This window comes from Bemisia tabaci, chromosome 1 (genome assembly GCF_918797505.1).
Source record: "Bemisia tabaci chromosome 1, PGI_BMITA_v3".
NCBI classification, from domain to species: domain Eukaryota; kingdom Metazoa; phylum Arthropoda; class Insecta; order Hemiptera; family Aleyrodidae; genus Bemisia; species Bemisia tabaci.
This window is the reverse complement of record NC_092793.1, coordinates 29847828-29873227: the sequence shown is the minus strand read 5'-3', so window position 1 is coordinate 29873227 and position 25400 is coordinate 29847828. Positions and strand designations below refer to the sequence as shown.

Sequence of the window (25400 nt, the reverse complement as noted above, 5' to 3'; positions counted from 1 at the left end):
CGTCCTTTAAATTTAAAATCATCCCCTCGGAAAGCCGAAAATTATTAAAGCAGTTCAGTTCGAAGCCAGCCGCTCCTTTAACAGCGACGCGTTTGGAGGCGGAATCCGCCGACTTACGATGAGTCGTTTAAATTTCGAGCCCGGCAAAGAGACGAACGAACCAAAGCAAAGCGAGATTTATTAACATCAACTCGGGTTTTCTTTTAATTTTCTTTCAGCGAGACCGTCAAGACTTTACAAGGCTTCTGAAATACCTGACCTTCAATGGCTGCGATCAAGATTTATGAGTGCCTCTTCTAAATTGTCGTGAAAAATTGAAAGTTTTTGCGGATACATAACGTAGCATTTTAAAAACTTTCCTGTCGTCGTTAAATACTTAAGGTGTTTATCGGCGAACTTAGTTTCATTTGAGCCCATATGAATGTAGAAATTGAAGTTAGATGGCTTATCCTTGATCTCCTTAAGCAGAGACACAGGACTTGTGTAAAAAGAAAGAGGGAAGCAAAAAGATATACATGTTCTCAGGAGTAGACTTCAAAGTTTGTAAAGTGCAATACGTCTTATGAGGAGAAAAACGAGAATAAGCAGGCAAATATTGAGACTAAAGACAGTCTTCTTCAAAATAGTTTGAACGAAACTCAACCCTTTACGAGGGAATTTCAAAAAATTAATTTCCTTGCAATTTTATCCATGAGGATCTTTGAGGCTGAAAAAAATATCGGTTATGCATCTTCTGTTTCTTCTTCCCCTTTTCACTTTTTCAAGTGATCAATATTAGCTCTTAAAAGTAAGTTTATTTTTCTGATCACTTGAATAATTATCTGTGGCTAATTGTAGGAAAAACTAAAATTCATGTAGTCGGGTGCATATAGGAAAATACTCCTTCCGAGCGACTTCTGTGATCGAAAAAAATAGCATTCATGAGGCTAAAAGAATGAAGTTTTTATGAGTATATATTGCAATTCGACAGATTCAATCACGTTAAAAAAATATGGGATTACTGTCATATCTTGAAAAAGATCCACCGCAACTAAAAAATTCTCACACCATAGAAAATATTTTCAGCTTTCAGAATTGGTGTGAGTACCTTTTAAGAGGATGTTGATTTAGTTTTACTGGTGATTTTTCATGTTTTCTGTGTACAGCAAGAGACGCGGACTGAATTTTTGGTTAGAGACTCCGTGTCAAAATGTTACCATCGAAGCAGTACTATTCTTAAGCGCATTATCTATAGTTTTGAGAGTGTGAAGATGTGGCAAATAACGTTGTAAAAACGCATAATCGTATGCTTGAATATTCCTTTACAAAATCCTTTCTTAGGGATGGTGTGCGCACGCACAAACAAGAGAGAGAAGAAGCTCATGAAATAAAGAAATTTTGTCTAAAAAGCCTAAAAGCCAGCTCAATCTTGAGGCATCTAATTGGAACATCCCAAAGCCTCAGCTTGAAATTTGAGAGGATATCAGTCTCGGAGAAAGTTGCTTTTTGAGGCTAAGAGGGTTCGGCCGTTATTCGGAGGGTTATCTTTCATGCCGTCGAATGTACTTTCCTCCCTAATGATTTAGTGCTGCTCGATAAAAGCACAAGCAAAGTAGCGGTGATTCCAGAAAAAAAGAGATATATTCCGAATTTTTCAATTAAATGGCTTGTCCTTTTCCGTTTCTTGTTTTTACTATAAGCTCGTCATCGGTATCGTTTCGTTAAACCGTTGCTTGGATCAATACCGCAACTTGGTCCTAAATAAAGAGTAATACATGTGAACACAATAGGACTAAAATCTAGTAAATATCATAGGATTTGTTAAGATTGTGCATTGGGTTTCTTATTGTAAAAGAACCCGAGCGCCTTCTCTTGATTGAATTTTTAGTAAGGTTCTTCTTCGCGCGCATTATCTATGACTTTTCGGCTGCATTATCAACACAAGAATATTTGGATTACATTTTGCAATAAGGAACCACTATCTCCAGCTCTTCCACAAAAGCAACTTCCTGTATAGGGAAACCAATGGCTCATATGCTGTATCTAAAATGAGTCCGAAATAGTGGTTCCTTATTTCAAAATGTGGTCCATTTGTTCTTCGACCATTGAATTCCCGATAAATTATTGGAACGCAGTTTCGTAGAATATTTTCAAAAACAGATACCGCTTGCCGGTTTTTGAATTTTCACTCTTCTTGCTGCAATGCGTCAGGAAAAAAATTAGGGAAAAAAATAAATTTAAACACATTTTTAGAGAAAAATCGACAAACAATTATGCAGTACTTTCGTAATCTCCCAGGACGCTTGCTAGGTTTTGACCTTTCACTTTATATATTGTAATGAGCTGAGAAGGAGGGAGGGGAGGGGTTAGGAAAAGCTTTTCTGAGCAGGGCACACTTTTCCAAATTGAAAATACATTAAAGTCTGTGATTGAGACCGGATCTGTGAGAAATCGCCTTTTCTTTCAAAAATTCCAGTCTGAATATTTAATAACACTGCAAACACAGGAGAATCTGGATTTTTGACGCAAGTTTGATCCAGATGAAACCTAAACACAGAGGGGAATATGAAGCTCCAAGACAAAAATTCTTAAGTTCCGGGCTAAATTTTCAGGTTGAAGTTGTATGTTTACAGGTAAAGAGTTCTGACATGCACACAGAAAAAGAGCAGCTAGGCCCCTCTGCAATGAGGAAATTGAAATAAATCCGCTAGAGAGCGTTCCTCGTGGAGAATCTTGAAATCTCAAGTTTCGAAATTTTCACCTGAATTTGGCTCTCTGGGAAAGTTTCCTCATGGAAAAGACCATTCCTTTTTCACAAACCCAGTCACAATTAGAGCAAAAAGGAGGGCACAGATAGATTGCGTGCATCCGATTGACGACGAAAATAACAGCCGAGGTTAACTGAAAGAGTTGAATCGGGTGATCGTGGTGCGAGGAAAAGTGTAAAACAAGTGAAGGTATCATCTTAATTAAGAGCCGGCGACAACAAACACGTGTTAACTCCTTCGCAATTCCCGCCAAGAAAGCAGGGAGGCCTTTGTTCTGATGGAAAAAAAGGGAAATGGAAGGAGACGCGCGGCGGCCGAAGAGGCGCGGGGAGCAGGAGAAAGATAACACAAAAGCTTTGTCAAGTTTGATTGTATTAATTAAATCACCACCGTCTCGGTCGCCTGTTGCCGAGTCGCCGAAAAGTCGAGCTTCTCAACTCTTTCGTGCTAATAAAGAACGTCGTAAGTGCATTCAAGGACTCCTAAATTTACCCTGATGAAGTAAAATTGTTTTCAAGAAACTTGGGAATATTTTTTCGTGAATTTCTCAGGGAATCTCATTCGCACTTCGATCTACGTACCTGCAAATTTTCAGGGAAAAATTATGATAACTTTCCGCGGAAATTCATATTTTATCGGTTGAAGTTGGGCGACGAGCGAATGTTCTTAGAGCGTTTCACCTTAGCGCGGGAATATTTGCAGTAATAACTGGCGCAGTCGGCACCGCGGGTTTATTGCACGTCGCTCGGCGCATTGAGGCACGGCTCTGGATTATCATATTTAGACAAGCCGTCCTCTTCGTCGGAATAATTCCCGGCGACTTACGCGTGCCTCGTGCATTTCCTCCTTATTTTTCGCGATATTTATTCTCTTTGTTTCAATATTTAAAAATGCCGAGCGAGTGCCTCCGGAGCCCAGGCTGCGCCGCCTCGGTCCCGGTGTCGGTGATGACCGCCGCTCCCGGATCGATAGACGGATTCTATTGCCATGCTAATTCCCTCGCCATGCTTTTGTCGGATTGCGAATCTAGCTCTCTCCGGAGCCCTCATCGAGAGGACTCTCATACACCGTGGCAACTAACTATGACAGGACAGCGTTAAGCAGAAAGGAACCAAGCCACGTCAGCTACGGAATCCGCACAATCGTTTCCTTGTAAAAAGTTGAATTGCCCAGTTGAATTTGGCAATAGCTCTTACATGCTCATGCTTACAATGCTCTTGCGTTAAATTTGGATTATTAAGATTTTTATTTTTGATATCTTATTTTATTCTATTTATTTTTTATTAAAATTTTAAGTTAAGTTAAAACTAATAATTTTCAAAATTATAATTAAATATCCTAGTTTAAATTTTGGTTTGGTTCCTTTCTGCGAAACGCGGTTCAAATAAAAAACAACTTAATCAGCCGAAGTGCATACTAAAATAACGACTTGATCTGGGAAAAGGCTGCACAACAATACAGAGGATAAAATTTTGAAAACAAACCGGAACGTTTCAAAAGCAATGACAATGGAGAATTTGCACAAAAATGATGTTTTACTGTGTATGTAGTGCTTAAGGAGCTGCGTGCTGCGTTCGCAGTATTTTTCATTCAGAGACCAAGCATATTCTCATGCTCAGTTTGCTCAGTAGTTTCTTCTTGAGCATGAAATTCACAAAATTTCAGACACCTGCCAATCGATCTCCATTTCATGTTCAATCTGAGAAAAAAGTAAAAAATTTAGTCGTCGATTTCCTGTTAGTCAATGACAGCGAATCGACGACTCCGCTTTTCGCCTTTTTTCGTGCGGTTGAAAATGAAATCGATTTATGTATGTATCTTGGGTATTGTTGTGCAGCCTTTCCCCAGACTATGATAAATGGTCGTTGAAAATTTGCGTGCCCTGATCTATGAGTAGGGACCTTATCTCCCAAAAATTCAAATTTCAGTTATAATGTTACGACAGCGTAGAGAAAGAAAAGCTGGAAATGACTGCACAAGTTTGACCCTGAAAGCTCAAAATTGAGAGACAAATGACGTAGGTACTGAAGTTCCAAGACATGTCTCTTAGTTTTCAGGTTAAATTTAGACCAAGAATTCCTAAATGCACAGATAAAAGGAGCAGCTGGTGAGAAAATTAAACTAAAATCTTGCGAAGCTTTTTTCAGGGGCTGCTGGGTGTTCCCCGTTGAGAGCTCGAAATTGCAAAATTCGACATTTTTCTCTTTAAAAGGTCAGGAGCTTCACATACTCGGAATGGCCCTATTGTCTTCAAGTCGATGCAGCGTCAATTCAAAGGTACCTAAGCTTTAGAGACAAAGTCGCGAGTGAGAGTAAGAGTAGCGTATCGTGCTTAAGGTGAATCGATCGATCTGTTATTTAAAACTATAGAAATTAATCGATTATCAGGTCATATCTTTGTAACCAATTCTTTACCGAAGCTTTAAATGGGAAAATATCGATAGTTGATGCTTCACGCTTCGCCGCCGAAGAGCGATAATACAAAATCTGCATGAATCAAAAGCTGTTTACGTCCTCAAGTCGCGTGAATATTCATTCCGTCGGGTAACTATCGCTTGTGATGCTTATCGAGAGACTTAGTTTACGTAAATCGTCGCTACTCTGTCCTAACGACGAGATTAAACTTTGGAGTGAGCCATGTCTTCGGTAAAGCTTCATGCTTTCTGGGGCTCGTGTAAAAGTGGTAATACGCCATTACGTCAGGAGAGCAACGAAATCTTAGTGTCGTGCCAAGACTTTCCGTTCCATGCTATCATGACTGTTATTAAAATTAACCAACGCGTTTGGATAGCTTTCATCGTCATTTATACATTAAAAATATCACATTTTCAGTGTTGGGATGATTGGTCCGCAGCTAGGCAAGGAGACAAATTCTTAGAAAATCAGGTAAATTGGATACGTCAGAAAAATTCTCAAACCTTAAAGGATCAGGTAGAAGCCAGGGAGCTCTTCTATCAAAACTTAAATTTTCTTTATCCGTTAAAATTTTTAATTGTCTCGGATCGCATACACGCACTCAATCGACATAGCTCAATTTTCGTACTACATATGGTCTCGCAGGAAATTTTCCTTTCAAACATTCGATTAATATAGATGCACACAGATCAATTGTAGATTCTAATTACTTTTGGCTTCACTCCTTCTTGAGGTTTTAGCAGACTTCCACCAAAAATCCATATCATTTGCACCGAGCATATATTCAATCCCGCTTTAACTTGCAAGACCATACACCCGTAAATTACGATACTTTTTATGACGTCATTGAATTCCTATTCCATTCAGCTCAGTAATACTCTAAGGATAATCCAATTTAGCATCGCGTTAGCTCTCCAGCCTTACAAATACAGATGTTTAATGACCCAATCCTGGGCTAATAATTTGGCTTTGGATGGTCCATTGGGCTATTAGAAGTTTTTCTAATAAGACTTACCGTAGGATCTGGTTCTCCATGAACGAGACACACAAGCTCTGCTCTGTAACCCTCACCAGAATGAACCCAGCTCTTTTCAACCTCGATTTCGGGAGGATCTGAAACACCAAGAGATACATTATGTAATAAAATATAGACAGAAATAGTCAACAGAGGAGGTTAAGTACTTTAAATGCGCAAAAATGCGTGATTTCTGTCCAAAATCCTGCTAATTTGTGCACGTAGTCAGAAGAAAAATGGGTAAAATGTTCAGCCCAACAGTTTCCTGATACAAAAAAAGCTCGCTAAGTCGAACTACGGTAAAGAAGAAACGCCGAGAAAGTCGAATTTATTTTCGATTTAGCGAGCTTTCACTGTAAAAATAAAAATTTCTAATGGAAATTTTACAACGCTGAAATTTAATTTCGTTCTTTTGACTGGGCAAGGACGAACCGAAGGATTTCACCTGAATCTCGGAGCATACTGCAAAATCGAAAACACAGTCCGTCGACGCGATCTGAGACCTTTAAAGCGGATTTTGGGTGATGTTGCCCCGGACAAAGCTCAAATTCGAGAAGATTGTGGACATCATAACGCTGTTCTTTACACAAAGGATAAACCTCACCGAAATAATACCGGGAGAGAAGGGAAAGATCCGGAGCGGAGATCAGTTCACTGATGGCTCTTATTAGCAAGCGGAATTCCGGAATTTCAATCAAGCCGGAGCATTGGCGATTAGCTCGGTCAAGCTCAGGTGGTCGCAATTTCATTAGCGACCCGGGGTCAGGAGGGGGAGGAGGAGGTCGGAGATTAAAGTTAAGGACTGGGGTTTCGCGGAAGGAGGGCCGTGGGACCAGGGGACCGCAAACCGGCCCGTGGAAACGGAACAGGAAAAGCAGCGAGACCGTCTCGGCAGTCACGCAACATATTTTTATTCCTTAAGAAAATAAGAGGAGTCAAAGATGGCATTTAAAGGGAGACGTGATGAAAATGTTGAAAGTTTAATTAAACTTGCCGGATGAGGAGTTTTGCAGAAAAACACCGCAGCGACGCTGGGTCGCGGGGGTGAATGCATCTTTCAGGCGACCGACTTTATTTATATAACCCTCCGAGTCGTTGGGATGAGACATGTCTCATTTAAATTTCTCAGCCCTTCGATTTGGATCCGTGTCGAAAGGGTCCAAGACCCTGCGGAAAATTTTCCATTCCGCTTTTGAATGGCTTTGTGACTCATTTTTAAATAAAGCTAAATCGATAAAATAAATGTGTGCGATCAATATACATACTTACGGACATTCCGTAGGGAATAAAAACAGCAATTGGTAAATTAAACTACTGCCTAAATTGGGATTATGTAATCCGGTCTCGTTGTTTAACGTTTCTCCCGAATCTGCACGACACCTTCTTGGTAGCATAGAGCGAAACATTGCGAGTTCACGCCTCGCGCCATCGCGCCTTCAATTTTGAGGATGCAACACGGACATCCATCAAGCACGAATAGTTGTATCTCTGCGCCGTCATCAACACGCGATGAGATGTCGCTCATTTTTAAAATTTGAGGAATGCTAAGGTTAAGTTTGCTTAAAATATACTGGGATGTGTTCCACTAATTATCATTTTGGAAAAAAGTAAAGCAAAATATAAATAAAGAAAAACGGGCAAATATGTTTCGATATCTCTCGAGCGACGTCTAAAATTGGTATTTTGGCGAGAGTTCTGTTGAGTCAGGGACTTCATTTTTGAAGAATATCAAGAGACATCTTGCGCCGGGTCAAATCGACCCAACTAGATCTCCTCTGAGGGGGATACAAAAGTCTTCGGCATCTAAGAGTTAGAATTGAGAAAATTTGCAATTTTTTTTTTTTTTTTTTTTTTTTTTTTTTTTCTTTCATATCTTGTATTTTTTGTAGTTGTATATCATTTTGATCCCTTTGAAGGGTCCCTTTCCAAAGTTATACTCCTGACTTTCACTCAAAATTTACGAAATTTATTCTTCTAAAGATGCTATGCTATGATACGGATGTACTTTGATCACAGTGAAAACCATACAGAACTTCCGAGGGAAAGGAGTTGTTTAAAGGAGAACTATAAATACGAAACGAACCTAAATCTGACAACGGCGATGGCTTCACCCGGCGCCTTAGTCAAACCAAACAGTTTAATTGGGTTAGCACGCGTATCGCGTATCGAGACTGAGTGAAGGCGTCAACGCGGAATCTGATAGCATATCCTCATACATGAGTGGCTCTCAGAGACCATGCCTCCAGATGGATCGCTCAGTGAAGCGCGATAGTCTTGACTAAATATTAGTACTTTCACTCTTGCGAGGTGCTGTCTGGCTCCTCGTCATCATCCTAGCTGGTTGATTTCAGATCTCCTCCAAACGCTCATGTCTCAGACTGATGCGGGAAAAACTTGGGCTATGGTTTCGTTGATATCGCAAGACGCTAAAATTATTACAAATATAGATGATTTCACGCTACAAAGTAACGATCCCTTCGATAGGATCTTGTTCCGTACATTTGACCCTCTGCAAATGTGCTCAAGGGCATCCACGAGGCTATTTTTGTATTGTAATGATCTGTCATGCTAAGGAAGAACGCCGTTTATGAACTTTGACAGTTGCCAAAATTCCCCTGATAAAATATAAATTGTTTCAAGGATGGATGTTTATATTTTTCTATAACATTTTCAGATATTTTAGCATAAATTAGAAACTAAATTCTCTAAAATTTTTGAAAGAAAGTATTTAAAATTTTCCCAGTACATTCGTTTTCCATTAAAGGAAATATGGCAACGTCTGAAAGCTCATACGACGTTCTTCCCTAGCATGCCAGTACTGTGCAGGATTTCCCGTGTAGAATCATTCCATACTCTGCCTCCTTGCAACTGAATACAACCGCTATTTCCCGCTAATAGATGCTATGTGTGAAGAGGCGCAATATAGATATGACAAAGACTTGCTTGACGCCACCCAAATCGGAGTTCGTATCTCAACGTTGCACTTAGCTTTAACTCGAATGAGATTTTCAGTTGCGGCGTAGGGGCGGATTTTTTGGCAAATTGTTGAGACCCCCGATAGTAGATTTTGAGCAGTGGCGTGACGTGAATTGCGATATATCGATTGTTATGCCATTTAAAACTATGGTAAAGAATCGATTATTAAGGTGTTTGCTGCGAACACCCTGTTTATCGATCCTTTTCCATAGGTTTATATGGCATAACAATCGATACATCGCAATTCACGCCACGCCACTGAATTTTGAGCGAGAAGACCCGAGAATCTGGAGCTTTGCGAGGAGTTGCTGTACGTGATGAGATTAGGCTCGGAACGAAAGTCGAAAGGGGGGGGGGGGGTGTCCGGGGTCTGGAGAATTTTGGTCGCCAACAATCGCATAGTTGGCGGAGCGAGCGAAACGGTTATGCCGGCAGCTCAAAAGACCTTCTTTTGTCGTCTTTTGATGTTTAAAGAAGAAATAATTTGAAGTATTTTGAATCGGATGCTGTTTCCGAGATGCATGCGCGTGCTCTTTCCAACGAAACGTGCAAGTGTCTTGAGCGGGTAATTGGGGAGAAGAGCTAGGTTTCGTCATGGCGTTGCCGAACTTTCTAAATTCAACGCGAAATGTAAGTTTCCCAGTCAAGAATATCGATTTGTCTCTTTTTTTTTCGGTAGTTATCACAGCCGATACGTTTTTGGGAACACGTTTTAGCGATCAGAGGAATGTGTATTTATCTGCACGCTCTTCACAAGGTCTCAGGCCTGGGTCCGACATCATGGGAGAATGCAATAGTGTAATTTCCTCGGAAAATACGAGTTAGATAACGAAAAAAGAGGGGAGAGAAACATGCGTTTGATTGAAATGTGAAGCGTCATTCGATTCATCTTCGATGAAGCTCTCATATTGAGTCTTTTTCGAGCACTGGAGAAAAAAAACACATTGGATCTAGAGTCCAGACTCTTAAAAACATCGACAAGAAAAAATACTCTTGATTCAATCAGATTTAAGCTTGAATCAAGAACCAAGCCTCTCAATTCGAGCGGATTGCCTTTTGATTTAAGCTTAAATCTGCTTGAATCAAGAGTCCTTTTTCTTTCCAGTGTTTCCAAGAGTCTGGACTCCAGATCCAATGTGTTTTTTTTTCCCCAGTGTGTCCGTTCGCTTCAATTTTTACTACTAGATTCAACTCCCCGCGAGAAATGTGAAACGCGTTCGCATCAATCCGGCTACCCTTCGTTCCTCGGTTTCATTTCACGGAAACAACACCGTGAATGAGAAAATCCGAGTCGCCAATTGTTGACTATAATTTCCTCCTCTTCCATTGGATCCCTCGTGAAATGGCCCTTGGAAATCTGGCAACACTGAGGCAGGTAAGCGCCGGAAGAAAAGTCGACGGCGGCGGATTGTTAGGGTGGTGGATAAATCTATGACTCAACATTTCTGGAGACCTCTCTCAGCTCTGAGCGGAGTTGCTGTTCATGGCATCGCGCTCTCATTTTTTCATGACTGTCCATGTGAGAATGTTAGATGGATGAGTTGAAACGGAAAAAAAAGGCAACCGGGAAGGCGGGTTAAGGCTGCAAATGTCTCCGACTATGACTGTCATGCTCGTTGCATCGCGACTCCGTCTGCTGCTCGGTTCGGAGAATAAATCAGCTCGACCCTACGCCAAATCTGCCGTGCTCAGGAAAAACGCCCTATGCGCCATCAGACGTTGCCAAATTTCCCGCGATAGATACCGAATTTGCGGGGAAAATTGTGAATATTTTCCCCCCAAAATTTTCAGACAATTTTGTACGCAGTTTAATCTAAATTGCCTGAAAATTTCGAGGAAAAATACGCTTAATTGCGTTCTCAAAAATACATGTTTTATCTGAGACGACTTGGCAACCCTCGAATAATCATACGGCGTGTTTCCATAGCACGCCAGAGATGTCGGTCTCACGCGTTCGTGAGGTTGCGAGGATCCGCCAACTTGCCGATGAAGGGATGAAAAAACTGCATATCTTAAAAGAGGTTGCTCGCAGTATTATTTTTTAATTATTGCATTTTTGAAAAGTAGCGAAAGCACATGGTTCACCGAAATTCTTCAGATTTTCTTTTAAATATTTACCCACAAAGAATAGTTTAAAAGTTGCGTATATTGACCTCTGATTAAAAATCATATCGCAGAGGAAGCTTATAGCGTCCGATAAGATCCCCCTGGCGACGCAGTCACACGTTCTACGGAGCGTTCCCTATGACGCGGCTCGTGGTCTTTCATTAATCTGAGTCACATCGGCAATACTGCAGTACTAGGTAAAAACGCAGTATGAGCCTGTAGATGTTGCCAAATTTCTCTTGACAAATTTTTGGGGAAGTGGATCGATTCAATTAGGGAGGTCGGACATAAACTTTTTGACTAAAACCGCGAATATTGATGCTTATTTCGTCACATTTCAAATTTCAAGGGGTGCATTTAGAAGATAATTTTCCGAGGAAACCAATAGAGCCTTTTTTGGAACCCCAAAGTTTTGTATAAACGGAGTTGAAAGCGTTTAAAGTTTTTAAATTGTATTCATCGACTCGATCCACTGTGCGCCGACAACCCAGGATAGTTTTCCTGTAAAAAACAGCAAAATAAAAAGAAGAGAAAAAAAGGAAATTATGCAAGACGGAACAGAGATAGGCTGATTCCTATTAAAGCCGTTCCTTCGATAAGGGTTTTCATCGAGTGAGGGTGCTCAGGCGGAGGCGGAGGCGGAGGCGTCGGCGTCGCGCCGCGCCGGGCGAGCGAACTGAGAGGCGCGCGGGCGTCGGGCGCGCGTCAGAGCAAAAACTCGCTCCACCACGTTGGTCAACTCGGAGAACTCGGAGAAGATAACATTGATTTAAGAGGCCCTCTCCGCCGTGGAAACCACCCCGCTAGTTATCCGAGCGAGGGGCAGAAAGAACTTGAGAGTCGTTAAGAGACAAATATGAGAGACAAATGAATTGGACGTGAGAAGCACCGTCTGGATACCTCTATTGCCTTGCAAATGGACTCCGAGTGCCCTCGCTTGCCAAACCACCGCCTCGCGATACTTCACAACAGTTATACGTGCAGCGTTTTACAGGAAAAACAGGAGCTCGCCGTGGAGAACTGTGTAACTTCCTTGGATTGCAATGCCCGAGGCAGCATTCCTCTAAATTCTCGCCGTTTATAACTGTGTTACCGGCAAACCCAGATTTTCAAGCAAAACTAGGTGTGCCCAGACATGACCTGGGTTCAACCTACGCAGTAAGAAAAAGAATCGACAGTTAAAATTGATGTGAGAAGTTGAATACGTAATACTCGTAAACGTACGGTTGATTAGTTTCTTTTTGGGTTACATTGAACAAAGCTCCATGCATAGAAAAAATAGACGTAGATGATGGATGATGGACATTTCCAATTAATTGTGGTAGTACCCAAATTAAATGTGGTAGTCCCCCAATAAATTAGGTCACTAACCCAAATGCTTCTCTACTACCACAATTAGCTGGAAATGTCCATATAAAATCCAATATGGGGTTGTACTGACATTTTAGGGGATAACCCCTAACCCTTTTTTTTCGTGGTTGAAAATTTGCAAACTCATTTAAATCAGGTGCCAGGCAAGAATTTTGTGAAAATGAAATAATTGCACGGATCCTTGCAAAAGAAGGCGTAGAATGAGTAATTTCAGAATTTTTTTCTGTAATTTTTTTGATTTTTAAGAAACAGTAATGGATATTTGAAACAGTTTGGCTTACAAAATTGAGCCAAAATATATGTATTTAGTCACAGTCAATTTATTCTATATCACATGGAAGATAAACATTTTACTCTGTGTATGATGCAGAGAATACAATCAGTTTTCCTGACACTGATTATATTAAGACGGATTCTTAAAGTTTGAATCCGTAATCTAGTAACAGGACTGTGGCAATACACAAATGCCTTGGAAACTTGACAACATGACGTGATGATCGCAGCTGAGCTGAAACCGAGTACAAGGCGGGGGACAAGAGGCTAAAAGGATACGGAAATTGAATAATAAGATTCGCTAATTAAAACGCGACCCCTCTCAACGATATAATGTAGTTCTGTCGCCTTTCATTGAGAGCAATTTCCAGAGCTGCGGCAACCAATGACTCGCGCCACCTATATTAATGTGCCTTACGTTGCCTTGTGCGCGCGGCAAAAAATTTTATTTATTCCTAAAACCATGCTAAATTGTCTAAGGCATCAGGATAGGCGAGACATGAAGGATGGCACGATGCGGGGTAATTTCTGATTTGATTTTTTGATTATTGATTGATCATCTTAATTTCTTTCAAAGGGCAACGAAGAAAATCTTTAAAATCAATTGGACTACATTTTGCAATTTGGAATTACAATATCTAGCTCAGTTTAGAAACGACGAATGTATACCATTAGCTTTCCTATGCACGTAAGTGTTTTTATAGACGAGCCAGAAATTATAGCTCTAAATTGCAAAATGTAGTCAAATTCGTTATTTATCGAGTTTCGTTGAAAAAGAACGTCTCTTAAGTCCTTTAATGAATTATTGTAGTTTAATAAGTTGGTTAAATGAGCATGAAACGCAAAACCCCAATTATACTAGAACACTCAGAGAGAATATACATGACTGTCTTTGAGGGGAAAAAAGCTTGTCTAATGTTTTGAAAATAATCGAGAAGTCAAGAATTGAACGTGTTTAAGTTGTATTTATTTAAGTATAAGCAAATTAATTTTATGAAAAAGAGCTGTGAAGCACGCGAAACCGAATAGTTTCTGTTAGTTTGCGGTGATCATCCGCATGTCGCACCGATCAGCGCTGCCATTGGACATTACAGTCGCGGCTGATGCGGGCTCTTGACCGCCGGCAGCGCTGATTGGTGTAGCGTGTGGCCAATCGCCACGCCCATGCACACGTTGCACCAATCAGGGCTGCCCTCAGGCAGCGCTAATTGGTGCGACGTGTGGCTGGTCGCCACAGTTTAACTCATTCGTGAATGGTGCTTTTAACTATGGAAACGTGCAGTATAATGTTACCGTTAATAAGGGCAGATTTGTAAAAACTGTAATGGAAGTTGGATAAAACTGACAGAGCAGGAGAATTCTTTAGATATAAAGGTTTACTGTCATGCTAAGGAAGAACGCCGTGTGAACATTCGAGAGTTGCAAAATTTTTCCAAATAAAACATTGATGCTTGAGGATTGAAATTTTCAGATATTTTATATTAAATTACAAACAAAATTATTCAAAAAATTTGATGGAAAAAATTGTTCAAAATTTACCCAGTACATTCGCTATTTATTAAAGCGGCATCTAAAGGCTCATATGGAGCGGCACTTTTCCTCAGTACGACAATATACTTTGTAATATCATTTTAGCAAGAAATCGAGCAGTCCCTCTAACCCTAAAACAGTTATCTATGCACGGTAAAAATGACTTCATTACACATTTTAGGCACGAAGTTTGTACTTCTTACGGATTTCAGATACGGATAAAATTACCAACGAACGAACAGACGAATTCGCACGCCTATCGGCCTTCCCTCCTTCCTCGGTTCAGATAATATCTATTACAACGACAATCTTTGCTTTCCACGCTGCTTTTGCCCCATTATGTTTTATTCGCTTAGCGACTCTTAGGCGGCAGGCTGAAATCGCCTTTACCTCCGTTACGAAAGCTGAAAAGGTATTTAAAGAAAAACAAGACAAAACAAAAAATGGAAAAAAATCGTCCTTTGTTTTTCTTTTTATTGCAGCTACAAACGGAACGGGCTAATGACAGCGCATCGAAAGCGTAAACGCGCCGTAAAAGTACCGAACGGGGCGTATCGTCAGTAGCTCATTTTGAGACGTTTACAGGTTTATTACGAGGGCGAGGGAGAGGGAGAGGAGAGGAGCGAGAAATAAAGGAGAGGATCAGAAACAAAGAGACGTTTGCATCCGCGAGAGAGCGATTTCCTCTGGGACCCATCGCCGATCCTGCACGAAGCTGCAAGATTGCACCCGGAACGCCCCCCCCCCCCCCTCCCTAAGTGAGATTAGGCTCATCTTACACGCACGGGGACCCTAAGGCATATTCCATGCTTCGATAGGAGTTCCTGCTCAAGGTAAAAATTCTGACGGGCCCTCTTAAAATTGACAGTCTGCATGGTTGGTTACTACACAGGTTAGCTATGTCTACAAAACTAAAAATGTTTGTTTCGGAACTTCGAGATGTCATATTGACACCTTCCGGCCAAAGTGTCATAAGCGCCATGCAAAGTTTCAAAACTTCCGCCGCCATTCTTTTTTAAACAGAGAAATTGTTCAATGAAGGTGACCGAAAATTTCACTGAATTTTTTGTGCTGCCGATAAAATTCAGAGAAATCTTCGGACAGATTCAACCAAACATTTCTCTAAAAAAAAAAAAAAAAAAAAAAAATGGCGGCGGAAATTTTGAAGGTAAGGCGGCGGTAAGGTGACGATATCTGCCTCAATCGGAGAGCTTTTAGGGACAAACCTGCATCAGAATGTTCAGATTTTCTTCCTCTGCCCAGTGTTACCAAAAACTTAATTTTAAATTTTGTATAAGGTCGCATTGGAGTCGACCCTAAATTACGTAACGCATTTTTTCGGATTTTTGCCCCCCCCCCCCCCCCGGTAACACTTTTGTGCCGTAGATCCCTACCTCCTCCCCCTTCCCTATCTTTTAACGCGTAAAAACAAAACTGCGTAACACTCCCCCCCCCCCCTTGGGCGATACGTAATTTAGGGGCGGCGCCTTTTCACAGATCCTGTCACCTATAAAGGTATTCTAAGGAGAGCAGCACATAGTGGAGATATTTAGAATACAAATGACTATTGAAATCCAGAGCCAAGTGTTGACTGGTGGTGAACGGAGACTGGGAGGAACTTTGATTTCTCGAACCCAGCAATGGATGCCGCGTCGTGTCGCATCAACAGCCGGGGCCGGGGCCGGAGCAGCTTGACAATTTTGAATAAAGTCACTGCTCGCAGGGCTGCGCCGCGAAAAGCGGAGGAATCTTTGGCTCGGCTCCGATATCCGCATCCATAACGCCTGTCAACGATTATCGCTTACCGATGACGATTAAGTATTTCCAGGTGCTTTCAATCGATGAGCACGTGGGGACGTGGAACGCTCTTTATCGCCTCGGTTGCCATTCCGGCAGTTCCGGATCTACAAACCTAAATCTGTCATAAAATTCTTCGCGGATTCAATGACGTTTATCCAGATTTTCCATAATGCCAAATACATTCCCGGAGGGCCGATAATTGGAATTCATAGACAAAGCCATAGACAAACATGAAGGGAAAATGGAACGATCCTATCGGTGGAAGCGGCTGGTTCCAATGGACAAAAGAGAAGTAACAAATGGCAACCAATGAAAGACGATATAGTTAGTTCATCATTTTCTCCCTTAGTCTACAACAATCATCCTTTTCGACCAAAAATATTGCTCTATTTTCCAGTTCGCCGTTTCCCTAACGAAAGAACGTTAAAGTCGCGTTCCGTTTAATGTCACCAAAGTTCCCCGCTCAAAATGCACTTCCATTAGAAACATTTTGGAAATTTCTAATTGAAAACACTCATTTTGCTTCTGATTTCATACAAAAATCGAAACAATTTTGATCAAAAATCGAACAGGTATACTCATGTGAAAAATTAAATCGTTAGAGTCAATTTTGCAACCTTGGAATGGATTTACGATCCTTCGTCAGGCGAACTACGTAAAGTCTGTTTTGTCTATCAGTTTCAATAATCAGTCCGCTAATAATCCTGGTATATTCCAAGTATTCCAGGATTTAGAAACATTAGAGGTGTATCATCTGCTTTACAACAACACGTTTTAAAGTTCAGCATGACGATTACCAAAAATGCATTGGTCTTTCGAGTTTCATCAGTATTTACATAGAGAAATCGGCTGAAATTATTTTACAGTAGCTTCAACAAGGAAGTAATCATTAACCATTCTCCTCAAAATTTCTCACAGGCAATGGTCAGTTCTAGGAAAAATCCACCGCACCTCTACTGATATTGTATTTCCGCCGAAACGGCAACGTCATAAGAGGCAACGAAGTCGTGAGCAGAACGTCAGCAACATTCTCGTAAAATTATAAATAAAAAAAAAAAGAGGCGGAAAAACGACTTACTTTTTGGAGATTACTAGCAGTGGCGTGGCATGCTTTGTGAAATACAGATGATCTACCATTTAAACTTATGGAAAAGGTTTGATAAATAGAGTGTTCGCAACGAACACCTTAATAATCGATTCTTTACAACAGCTTCAAATGGAGAAAAATCGATGCTCGATCATTCACGTCTCGTCACTGAATTCGCGAGCTCGTCGGCATATTAGTACAAAACATGGCTACACGTAGGATAAACTCTCGGAATCCTCCGCAAGTTGACAATGAACACAGAGCAGCAGCAGGAGCACTTCGTACTTCCGGGTCTCCGCAACATATTTCGAAACGGGTGGGGGGGGGGTGTAGTGTTGCTCGGCGGAAATATGCATGGGCGAATTGCGGGAAGGCAACTTGGGCAGTGGCAATAAGATCAAGTTGCCTCGCAAAGTTCCGGGCCAAAATCGTCGCAGCAACAAGCGTGGGCCAAGCGTGGCTCGGCGGCAGTTAACCCCATTAAGGACGGGGGGCTGCGATGGCGGCGGCGGCGCTGAAACGACGCGCTCGAAGAAGATAGCTAACGATTCAGCAGTTAAAACGCTGTCTATTGACAGAAACATTAAAAATGAGTTAGGAACTTCTGCCTCTGCTTGGGGCTCCCATGCACCTTTCCGGAAAAAGAAGCTTCTCCTTCCACTTAACTCCGACTGAATCTCGGCGGGGGTTGATTTCTCCTCTCGTAAATATTCCAAGGCTCCGACGAGCGCTTCGTTAATTATATATTAAATCAGAAGAGGAAAAAATTACACAAACGCGAGATTCGTTTACATGTAGCGGCACACTTTCCTTTTCGCGCTTTTAGAATTACTTCCAGCTGAGTTATTGACAAACGCCTAAAATTAACGAGGAAGAATTAGTAGATTAAGACATTTAGCCCGGAGAAATTCAGGGTAAAAAGTAGATCAGTTTTAGCTGAACGGCTGCCCTCTTTTAGTCCGTACCGAACAAAAAGTATGGTCTCAGGTACAATTAGTGGTATGAGTACACAGTTAAAAATCGAGGAGTGAAATTCGGTGCTCGAGTCTTTAAATCGCCTAAAAACCCCGGGTGATATGAATGCAAAGTAAAATTAGTACCATAAAGGTGTATTACACTCCGCAAAAAGAGTAGATTCAGCTTTGTAAAATTTAATCAGAGTACCAAGAACAGCCGAGAGACGTATAGTGTATTCAGTGTACCCAGCCGCTATGCGGCCGGCGAAAAACTCCTTCAACTCAGAAGATACTTCCTCAACTACTCCAGAGTTAAAATAGTTGTATTGTCCTGCTGGGTCGTTTCCTACTCAGTCAGTTCAAGCTTGAAACACTGTTTTTTAACTTTCAAAGAGGGAGGAAAAGGGAACTAAGGAAAAAATAGATTTATAACTCGTTGAAGATTAAAATAATAATTGAAGTATAAAACAATTCATAAAATTAGATCCGTGCGGATTCAATGAAAAACAAATATTCTAACTATCATAACTTCATTTTTTAGACGAAGTAAGAATTGGGAGTAGCTCTGATTTATTCATTGTGTTGTGCAAAACAGTGATAAACACCGGACAATGAAAATGAAATTGAGGTTTTTTACGAATTCGGAGGACCAGAAAAGGTGCAGAAGGGTTAAAAGGAAACAAAAGAGAGCTAAGCGGATAAAAGCAGCGAAAGAGGTTACACTTTAATGAACAAGAGTATTTAATTAGACTTTCAGGACGGATGAGATTACCGTGGGTCCCTCTTATTCTCAATGCGGAAAATAAAATACGAAACTTACAGAGGGCAAATGTTAGAGCCTAAAAAATGACAAATCCGAACGATACCTACTCAGCTCAGCAATAGGGAACAATTTTTCTTACTCACTTTAAAGACGACGTATGTGCCATTAGTTCTTCTTTACGAAAGATAGCTTTTATTTTCAGCATAATATTTGTTCAAACAAGTTGTTTTTTTTTTTTCAAAAAACAATGCTGAAAATTATTTAAATGGTATTGATGAGGGTTGCAGTAGTGCCTAGACGCCGCCTTACCACGCTACTTACGAGATTTTCTCGGAGCAAATGAATTTGGAGTAACGAATGGAAAGTTGTTTCTTCTCAACATCATCTCAGAAAAATAGGAAGGTGGGTGAAAAAATGAGCTTTAGCTTGGAACTACACATCAGTAAAAGGGTAACTTTTATGAATATTAATGAAAAAGCGTAGGTGTTCTTGCCACGAGTGTAAGTGTCCGTGCGAAACATCTCCGTCACAATTTTCTACGCTCAAAAGTTAAGTAACTCACGAGTATATAAAACGCTTTTTACGTGAAAAATAGCAACTCACCGAAACCCTTGATAATGTGGTTCCACCAAGCTCATCTCATTCTGGCGTAGTGTTGTCAATTTTCAATTAAATCGATGACTTCTGTTTCTTTTAAGAAAACGCATGCAAGACAGCCCAAGTTTATGATGATATTTGGCAACAATTTTTTATCCACGATAGAAGTTCCCGCTCTTTTCACATGCAGACAATGTTTAAGATGCAGAGTTGTCAGCTTGCACAAAAACATCAACATGCACACCTTGTGAATCCATATATGACGCCTTCTAGACTTATGATTCCTCAATCCTGTAGATGCATAAAAGCTGACGTTCCAAGCGACGGAGAACCAATTTTTACGCACGGAAATATTATAAAGGTCCCTGATAAAAGACATTTTACTGCGACAGGTGACTGATGGTGAGAATTTGCTCTACGAGATGAGGTTGTTGGGTCTCAACATTGAGTAAGGCGGTACTGAATTTGGTTCACGCTGAATTGTGAGACAGACATCTTTCGACGAATAAGGTAAGTTTCTTTTAAAATTTAGAAGTCAATCTCAACATCAATGACACGAACAATTGCAGTTCGATGTTGATGTTTTCTTCTTTTTTATGGGGCAAGCTGATGCTGTAACTCAATAACTGTAAAATCTGTTTCCTAATTCAAACTCGATTTTCCCATATCTGCATTACTCGTGAAATTTCTCTCCTTTTTCTGTAAATTTTTCGAATTTGTCGGGTCGTAAAATCGGCGTATACATATCCAAGCCAAAAGAACGTATCTTCATTCCGAGGTTACAAAATATAGTAGCACAATTCAATCAATAAAAGTTTCCAAGTGCCACTGGGGAAAAAAAACACATTGGATCTTGAGTCCAGACTCTTAAAAACATCGACAAGAAAAAATACTCTTGATTCGATCAGATTTAAGCTTAAATCAAGAAGCAAGCCTCTTAATTTGAGCAGATTTCCTTTTGATTTAAGCTTAAATCTGATTGAATCAAGAGTCCTTTTCTTGTCAATATTTTCATGAGTCTGGACTCTAGATCCAATGTGTTTTTTTTCCAGTGTGATAATAAAAATTGAGAAAAGAAATACAGCAACTTTAAAATGAATTTGCGTTTCTTCGCCTGGGGTAGATAAATTCTTTGACTTTTCATGTTCTCCAGACCGCCAGAAACCCTAAGACGTGATTTTCATACAGCGTTCCGCTTAAAGCGGTAGCTCCGTTGATTTTTCTGTTAATCAGAAAGTGCAATCAAAACATGACTCTGTGTAACGTGCAACTGATCCGCACTGAGAAAAAACTATGGTTTATAAACCTATTAGAGGTAAATATCCCAATCGGAAATTTGACCTTGGTACAAGCTTAGTATGACATTTTTTCACATTTGAATAGAGTTGCCAAGCTTATCTTGCTAATGTTCCCACAATGTTAGCAGGACATTTATTTTACCTCTGGGACAAGCTTGAGCCCAAAGATTGTGCCAAGGTTAGGTTTGTAAGACTGCTCCAAGCCTATCTTGACAATATTGCCACAATATTGGTGGGACATTATTTTACTTCCGAGACAAACTTGGATATTCAATATTGTGACAACGTTATGTTAATAATATTGCTCCAAGCTTGTTTAGCGGATATTGTGATCATGATGTTGCCATAGACTTGGTGTTAATATATTGTCACAGTATTGGCAGGATATTTATTTTACCTCTGAGACAAGCTTGGATTTCCGATGTTACCTCTGAGGCAAGGTACGCGATAGAATGCTGTACGTATTACCTGCCGTCCTCGCGGAAAAAATTTCATAGCTTCGCAATGCCTACTGTAGGCATACGGAAAGTCGGAGGGCCGAGGAACCTTCCTAAGTCAGCTATTTTCTTGGCTGCTTGCACAGGCTGAAATATTCTACTCGGATCCCACTAGTAACGGGCACTGCCCAGGCGAAACGAGAACCAGCCCCATTGACGGGGCGGCCGCGCGCGGACCGTTGCCAAAAAGCTCAATTTGAGCCCTTGGCCTAAGAATATCGGTAAGATGGGGTAGACGCCTATGGATCATGTGCCTATTACGTCAAAAAGCGAAAGGTCGCAGTTTTTGCCCTTTAATTTGCCCTTAAAGGGACCGCAACGGCAGATCTGCGGCGAGCGCGCCCTGGTGGCGGAAATAGCAAACGCGGTCGAATTGTGCTCGCCGCGCACAATATTGTGTTAATCTTATGACAATATTAGAAACAGAAGCCTAAAATGTTTATTTTCTTAATCTTGTGACAATGTTAAAGTGCGAACATTACCACAATGTTGTAAAAATAATGTTAGCATAATATCAATTCAGCAGTTTTGGATATCCAATATTGTGTCAATATTATGACAATATTACGAACAGAAGCCTGTTATGTTTGTTGTTCTAACGTTAATTGAATGTTAACATAATAACAATACCGCAGTATCACAGAGATAGCATCGTCTCGATATTATTTTAGCAATTTTGTTTTCCTAATATTGTGTCAATATTGTGTCAATATTATAAGCAGAAGCCTATGTTCAGTATTTTTTTTAATAATGTGCCAATGTTAAAACTAACATATTACTGCAATATTGAAAACGTAACTCTACGACAGTATTAGTTTACCAATATTGTATAACCAATATTGTGACAACATTGTGACAATCTTGGAATCACCGAGCACCACCTGACCTTGGATTTCTAATGTTGCTAATATTGGTGCAATATTAAAATACTAAGGTTATATATCCAGTATTGATGGTATATTGTACCAAGATTCTCAGGCCAACCTTACTGTTGAAATATGCTCACAGTCTCGCTAAGGTTGCCACAGTATTATTCCGATCTGCCCAAGGTCAAATTTCCGATTGGGATGGAACACCTATAATAGTCGTAAATAAACTAATGATTCTCGGTCTGTGAACCATACTAAGGTCTCTGTACCTAATTAAGGTACAGAGACCATAACTAAGGTATATGTGCTATTATTATATGTAGAGGTACTACTATTAGTAGTGTTCCATATTTACCTCTAATAGGTTTATAAGCCATAGTTTTTTCTCAGTGCGTTTCTAAGGTAAAATCAGTGGAATGGAAGCTGCATTCCTCAGCTGTGAGGATGATCAGTGGCGTGGCGGGAATTGCGATATATCGATTGTTATGCCATTTAAACCTATGGTAAAGAATCGATTATAAGGGTCTTCGATGCGAACACCCTGTTAATCGATCCTTTAGCATAGGTTTAAATGGCAGATCAATCGATATCTCGCAAAGCACGCCACGCCACTAAGGATAATCCGCTGCTCGAAGGTAACATAAGCATGAGGTTTACTTACACAAGACATCAAGAGTCATGTCCACGGTGGCAGGTTTCCCTATCCCGTTCTCGGCTGTACACTGGTAAATCCCGGCTTGATGCCTGTCTACCTTCTCAAGGGTGATGGTTGATCCCTCCACGGACCTTTCTCCGGAGGGCAAAACACTGTCCTGTTGACAAAAAGAAAAACAGAAAAACAGTGAAGTTATTGAGAGTAATGAATGAAGCAAGAAAGTCAATCATTGAAAATATCAAGAGTTCAAAGCGCAATACTGCTGTGATAGCGAAGAGAGCAGTAAGTGCACGCTGGGATGAACCTCGGGACAAATAAAGGCATGTGCTAACCATGGCTCATACAGAAATGAACTTACTGCTCTCTTCGTTGTCACGACAGAATATACAACACAAAAAATAAGATGTGGCAGGATCCTGATTGTTGGTTAGTCCAGCCACAATTGGACTGCATTTTGCAATTTGGAAGTATAAATCCTGGCTCTTCTGGAAAAAACACTTTCGTGCATAGGGAAACTAATGGCACATACGTTTTTTTAAACCGGGCTAGGTTTTATAGTTCCATTTTGCAAAATGCAGTCCAATTCGCCGTTTTCCTCACAAAAGAACGTAACTAAATTGAACTGATTCCTACCTCGGTCAGGTGCATGCTAATTTTCTTGTTTGAATAATTAATTTTTTAGCTGTTGATCCAGTTGAGAAGGGGCGTGTAATCGGCGCGAAACGTCTTGGTTTTGTATATTCTATTTTCTTAGCCTTGTAACCAATTTGTTTTGTATTTCATGTGTTTTTATCGTTGTGTGCGTTCGGGCTATTGTGTTTCATCTCTTTCCTATCATTACCTTTCAATGTTGCCAAACTTCCCCCTGGGAATTGCATATTTACCGGGAGAATCTTGGTCTTTCCTAACCGAAAACTTTTGCTGATTTTTCTTCTGATCTGATACGAAAATTTAAAACAAACCGACGCAGGTGCATTCATGTTAAAAATTAAATTTTCTGCGTCAACTTTGCAACCTTGGAAAGGAGTTACGTTCATTCGTTTGGAAACGACGAATTTATCGACATTTTAGTGGCGTATGAAAATAAATTTTCTAGAATTTCGTCCTCCTCTTCAAATAATAAGGGATTGTTCTTAAGCAGTCTCAAATAGCTCATTATTCTCACTAGAACAAAAACACATTGGATCTAGAGTCCAGACTCTTAAAAACATCGACAAGAAAAAGGACTCTCGATTCAATCAGATTTCGGCTTAAATCAAGAACCAAGCCTCTTAATTTGAGCGGATTTTCTTTCGGATTGATTTAAGCTTAAATCTGATTGAATCAAGAATCCTTTTTCTTGTCAATGTTTTCAAGAGTCTGGACTCTAGATCCAGTGTGTTTTTTTCCAGTGCTTTTAAAAATATTGTACCCACCCTGTGACTTTTACGATCTAATTTTCGAAGCTTAACTTTATACCAACTAGGTTCCTTGTGATTGATTCTCCCTCCTGCAATTTCTGCTTGAGTATCGGAACGAAAAATGTTGAACAATTTTAATGGGTTCGATCGGATGACTGCTTGAGATACATAAAAAATAAAGCGCGACTACACATAAGAATCAAGACGGTACGGTATATGGGTAACTCTGTATACTCATATGCAATAAACGTGAAGTTAAATAAAAATTATCGCGTGCTTTGAATATTTAAACACTTGAGGATGTTATAACGCCCCAGTAACAGGACTTGCCTCGCCGGAGAATCCCCTAACCCAACCTTAACCTATACATCATAGCGCCCCAGTCCCCAGATTTATGTACATTTCAGACTGAAAAACATCATAAAACATCATTTAAGCCATGATATGAGGTTTCGGTGTAATCACGAATTCATGTGTTGGGATTTCGGTACCCTTTATTTTGTACCTAATATAATGGCTGAAAAAGGCTCACACAACAAAACATGTAACCCTCCCTTTTTTAAAAACACAACCACGTATTCCTTCACAATTTTAAAACTTCTTAAGATTTCCAAAGTTTTCATGAAGATGCCTCAATTTTGCGGTTTTATAAACTTTAAAGGTGCATGGGAAAAAATTTGAGGAGAGTGATGATTCTCCCTGCATCATGAAAGGTTTTCTATAAATTTGTGTTCCCCCGAGATTTTCATGAATTCGTGTATTTTCAGTCAAACCCTAATTTTTTTAGTGTTAGACAGACAAAACAGAAATCATGGAGGGTTAACAACAATTTTGACTTAAAGAATCTGATTGTAATTTAAACTGGCGTGCTGAGTGGTAAAAAGGTAATATAATGTATTTCCCAGTTCAGCAGTTTTTACCCTCCCTACAGAAACTGTTCATACCTATAATTTAAACCATTGAGTATATATATTCCTGGTTTGTTCAATGCCTTGACTTCCTCATCTCTCTCATTTTCGGAGAGGAAATCTCTTTTGAAAATCTT

The 25400-nt window shown here is 40.3% G+C and overlaps 1 protein-coding gene across 4 annotated transcripts in view; it reads right to left on the bottom strand.

The window, feature by feature from the left end:
* Positions 1-25400, bottom strand: part of LOC109041143 (protein amalgam) — a 641206-nt gene that overhangs the window by 24405 nt on the left and 591401 nt on the right. For all 4 annotated transcript variants that reach the window (XM_019057352.2, XM_019057353.2, XM_019057350.2 and 1 more), the window contains 2 exons: positions 22962-23112; positions 6178-6275 (listed from right to left, as the gene is read on the bottom strand). In XM_019057352.2, the coding sequence (XP_018912897.1) occupies positions 6178-6275; positions 22962-23112 (249 nt within the window). The remainder of the gene's footprint in view (positions 1-6177; positions 6276-22961; positions 23113-25400) is intronic.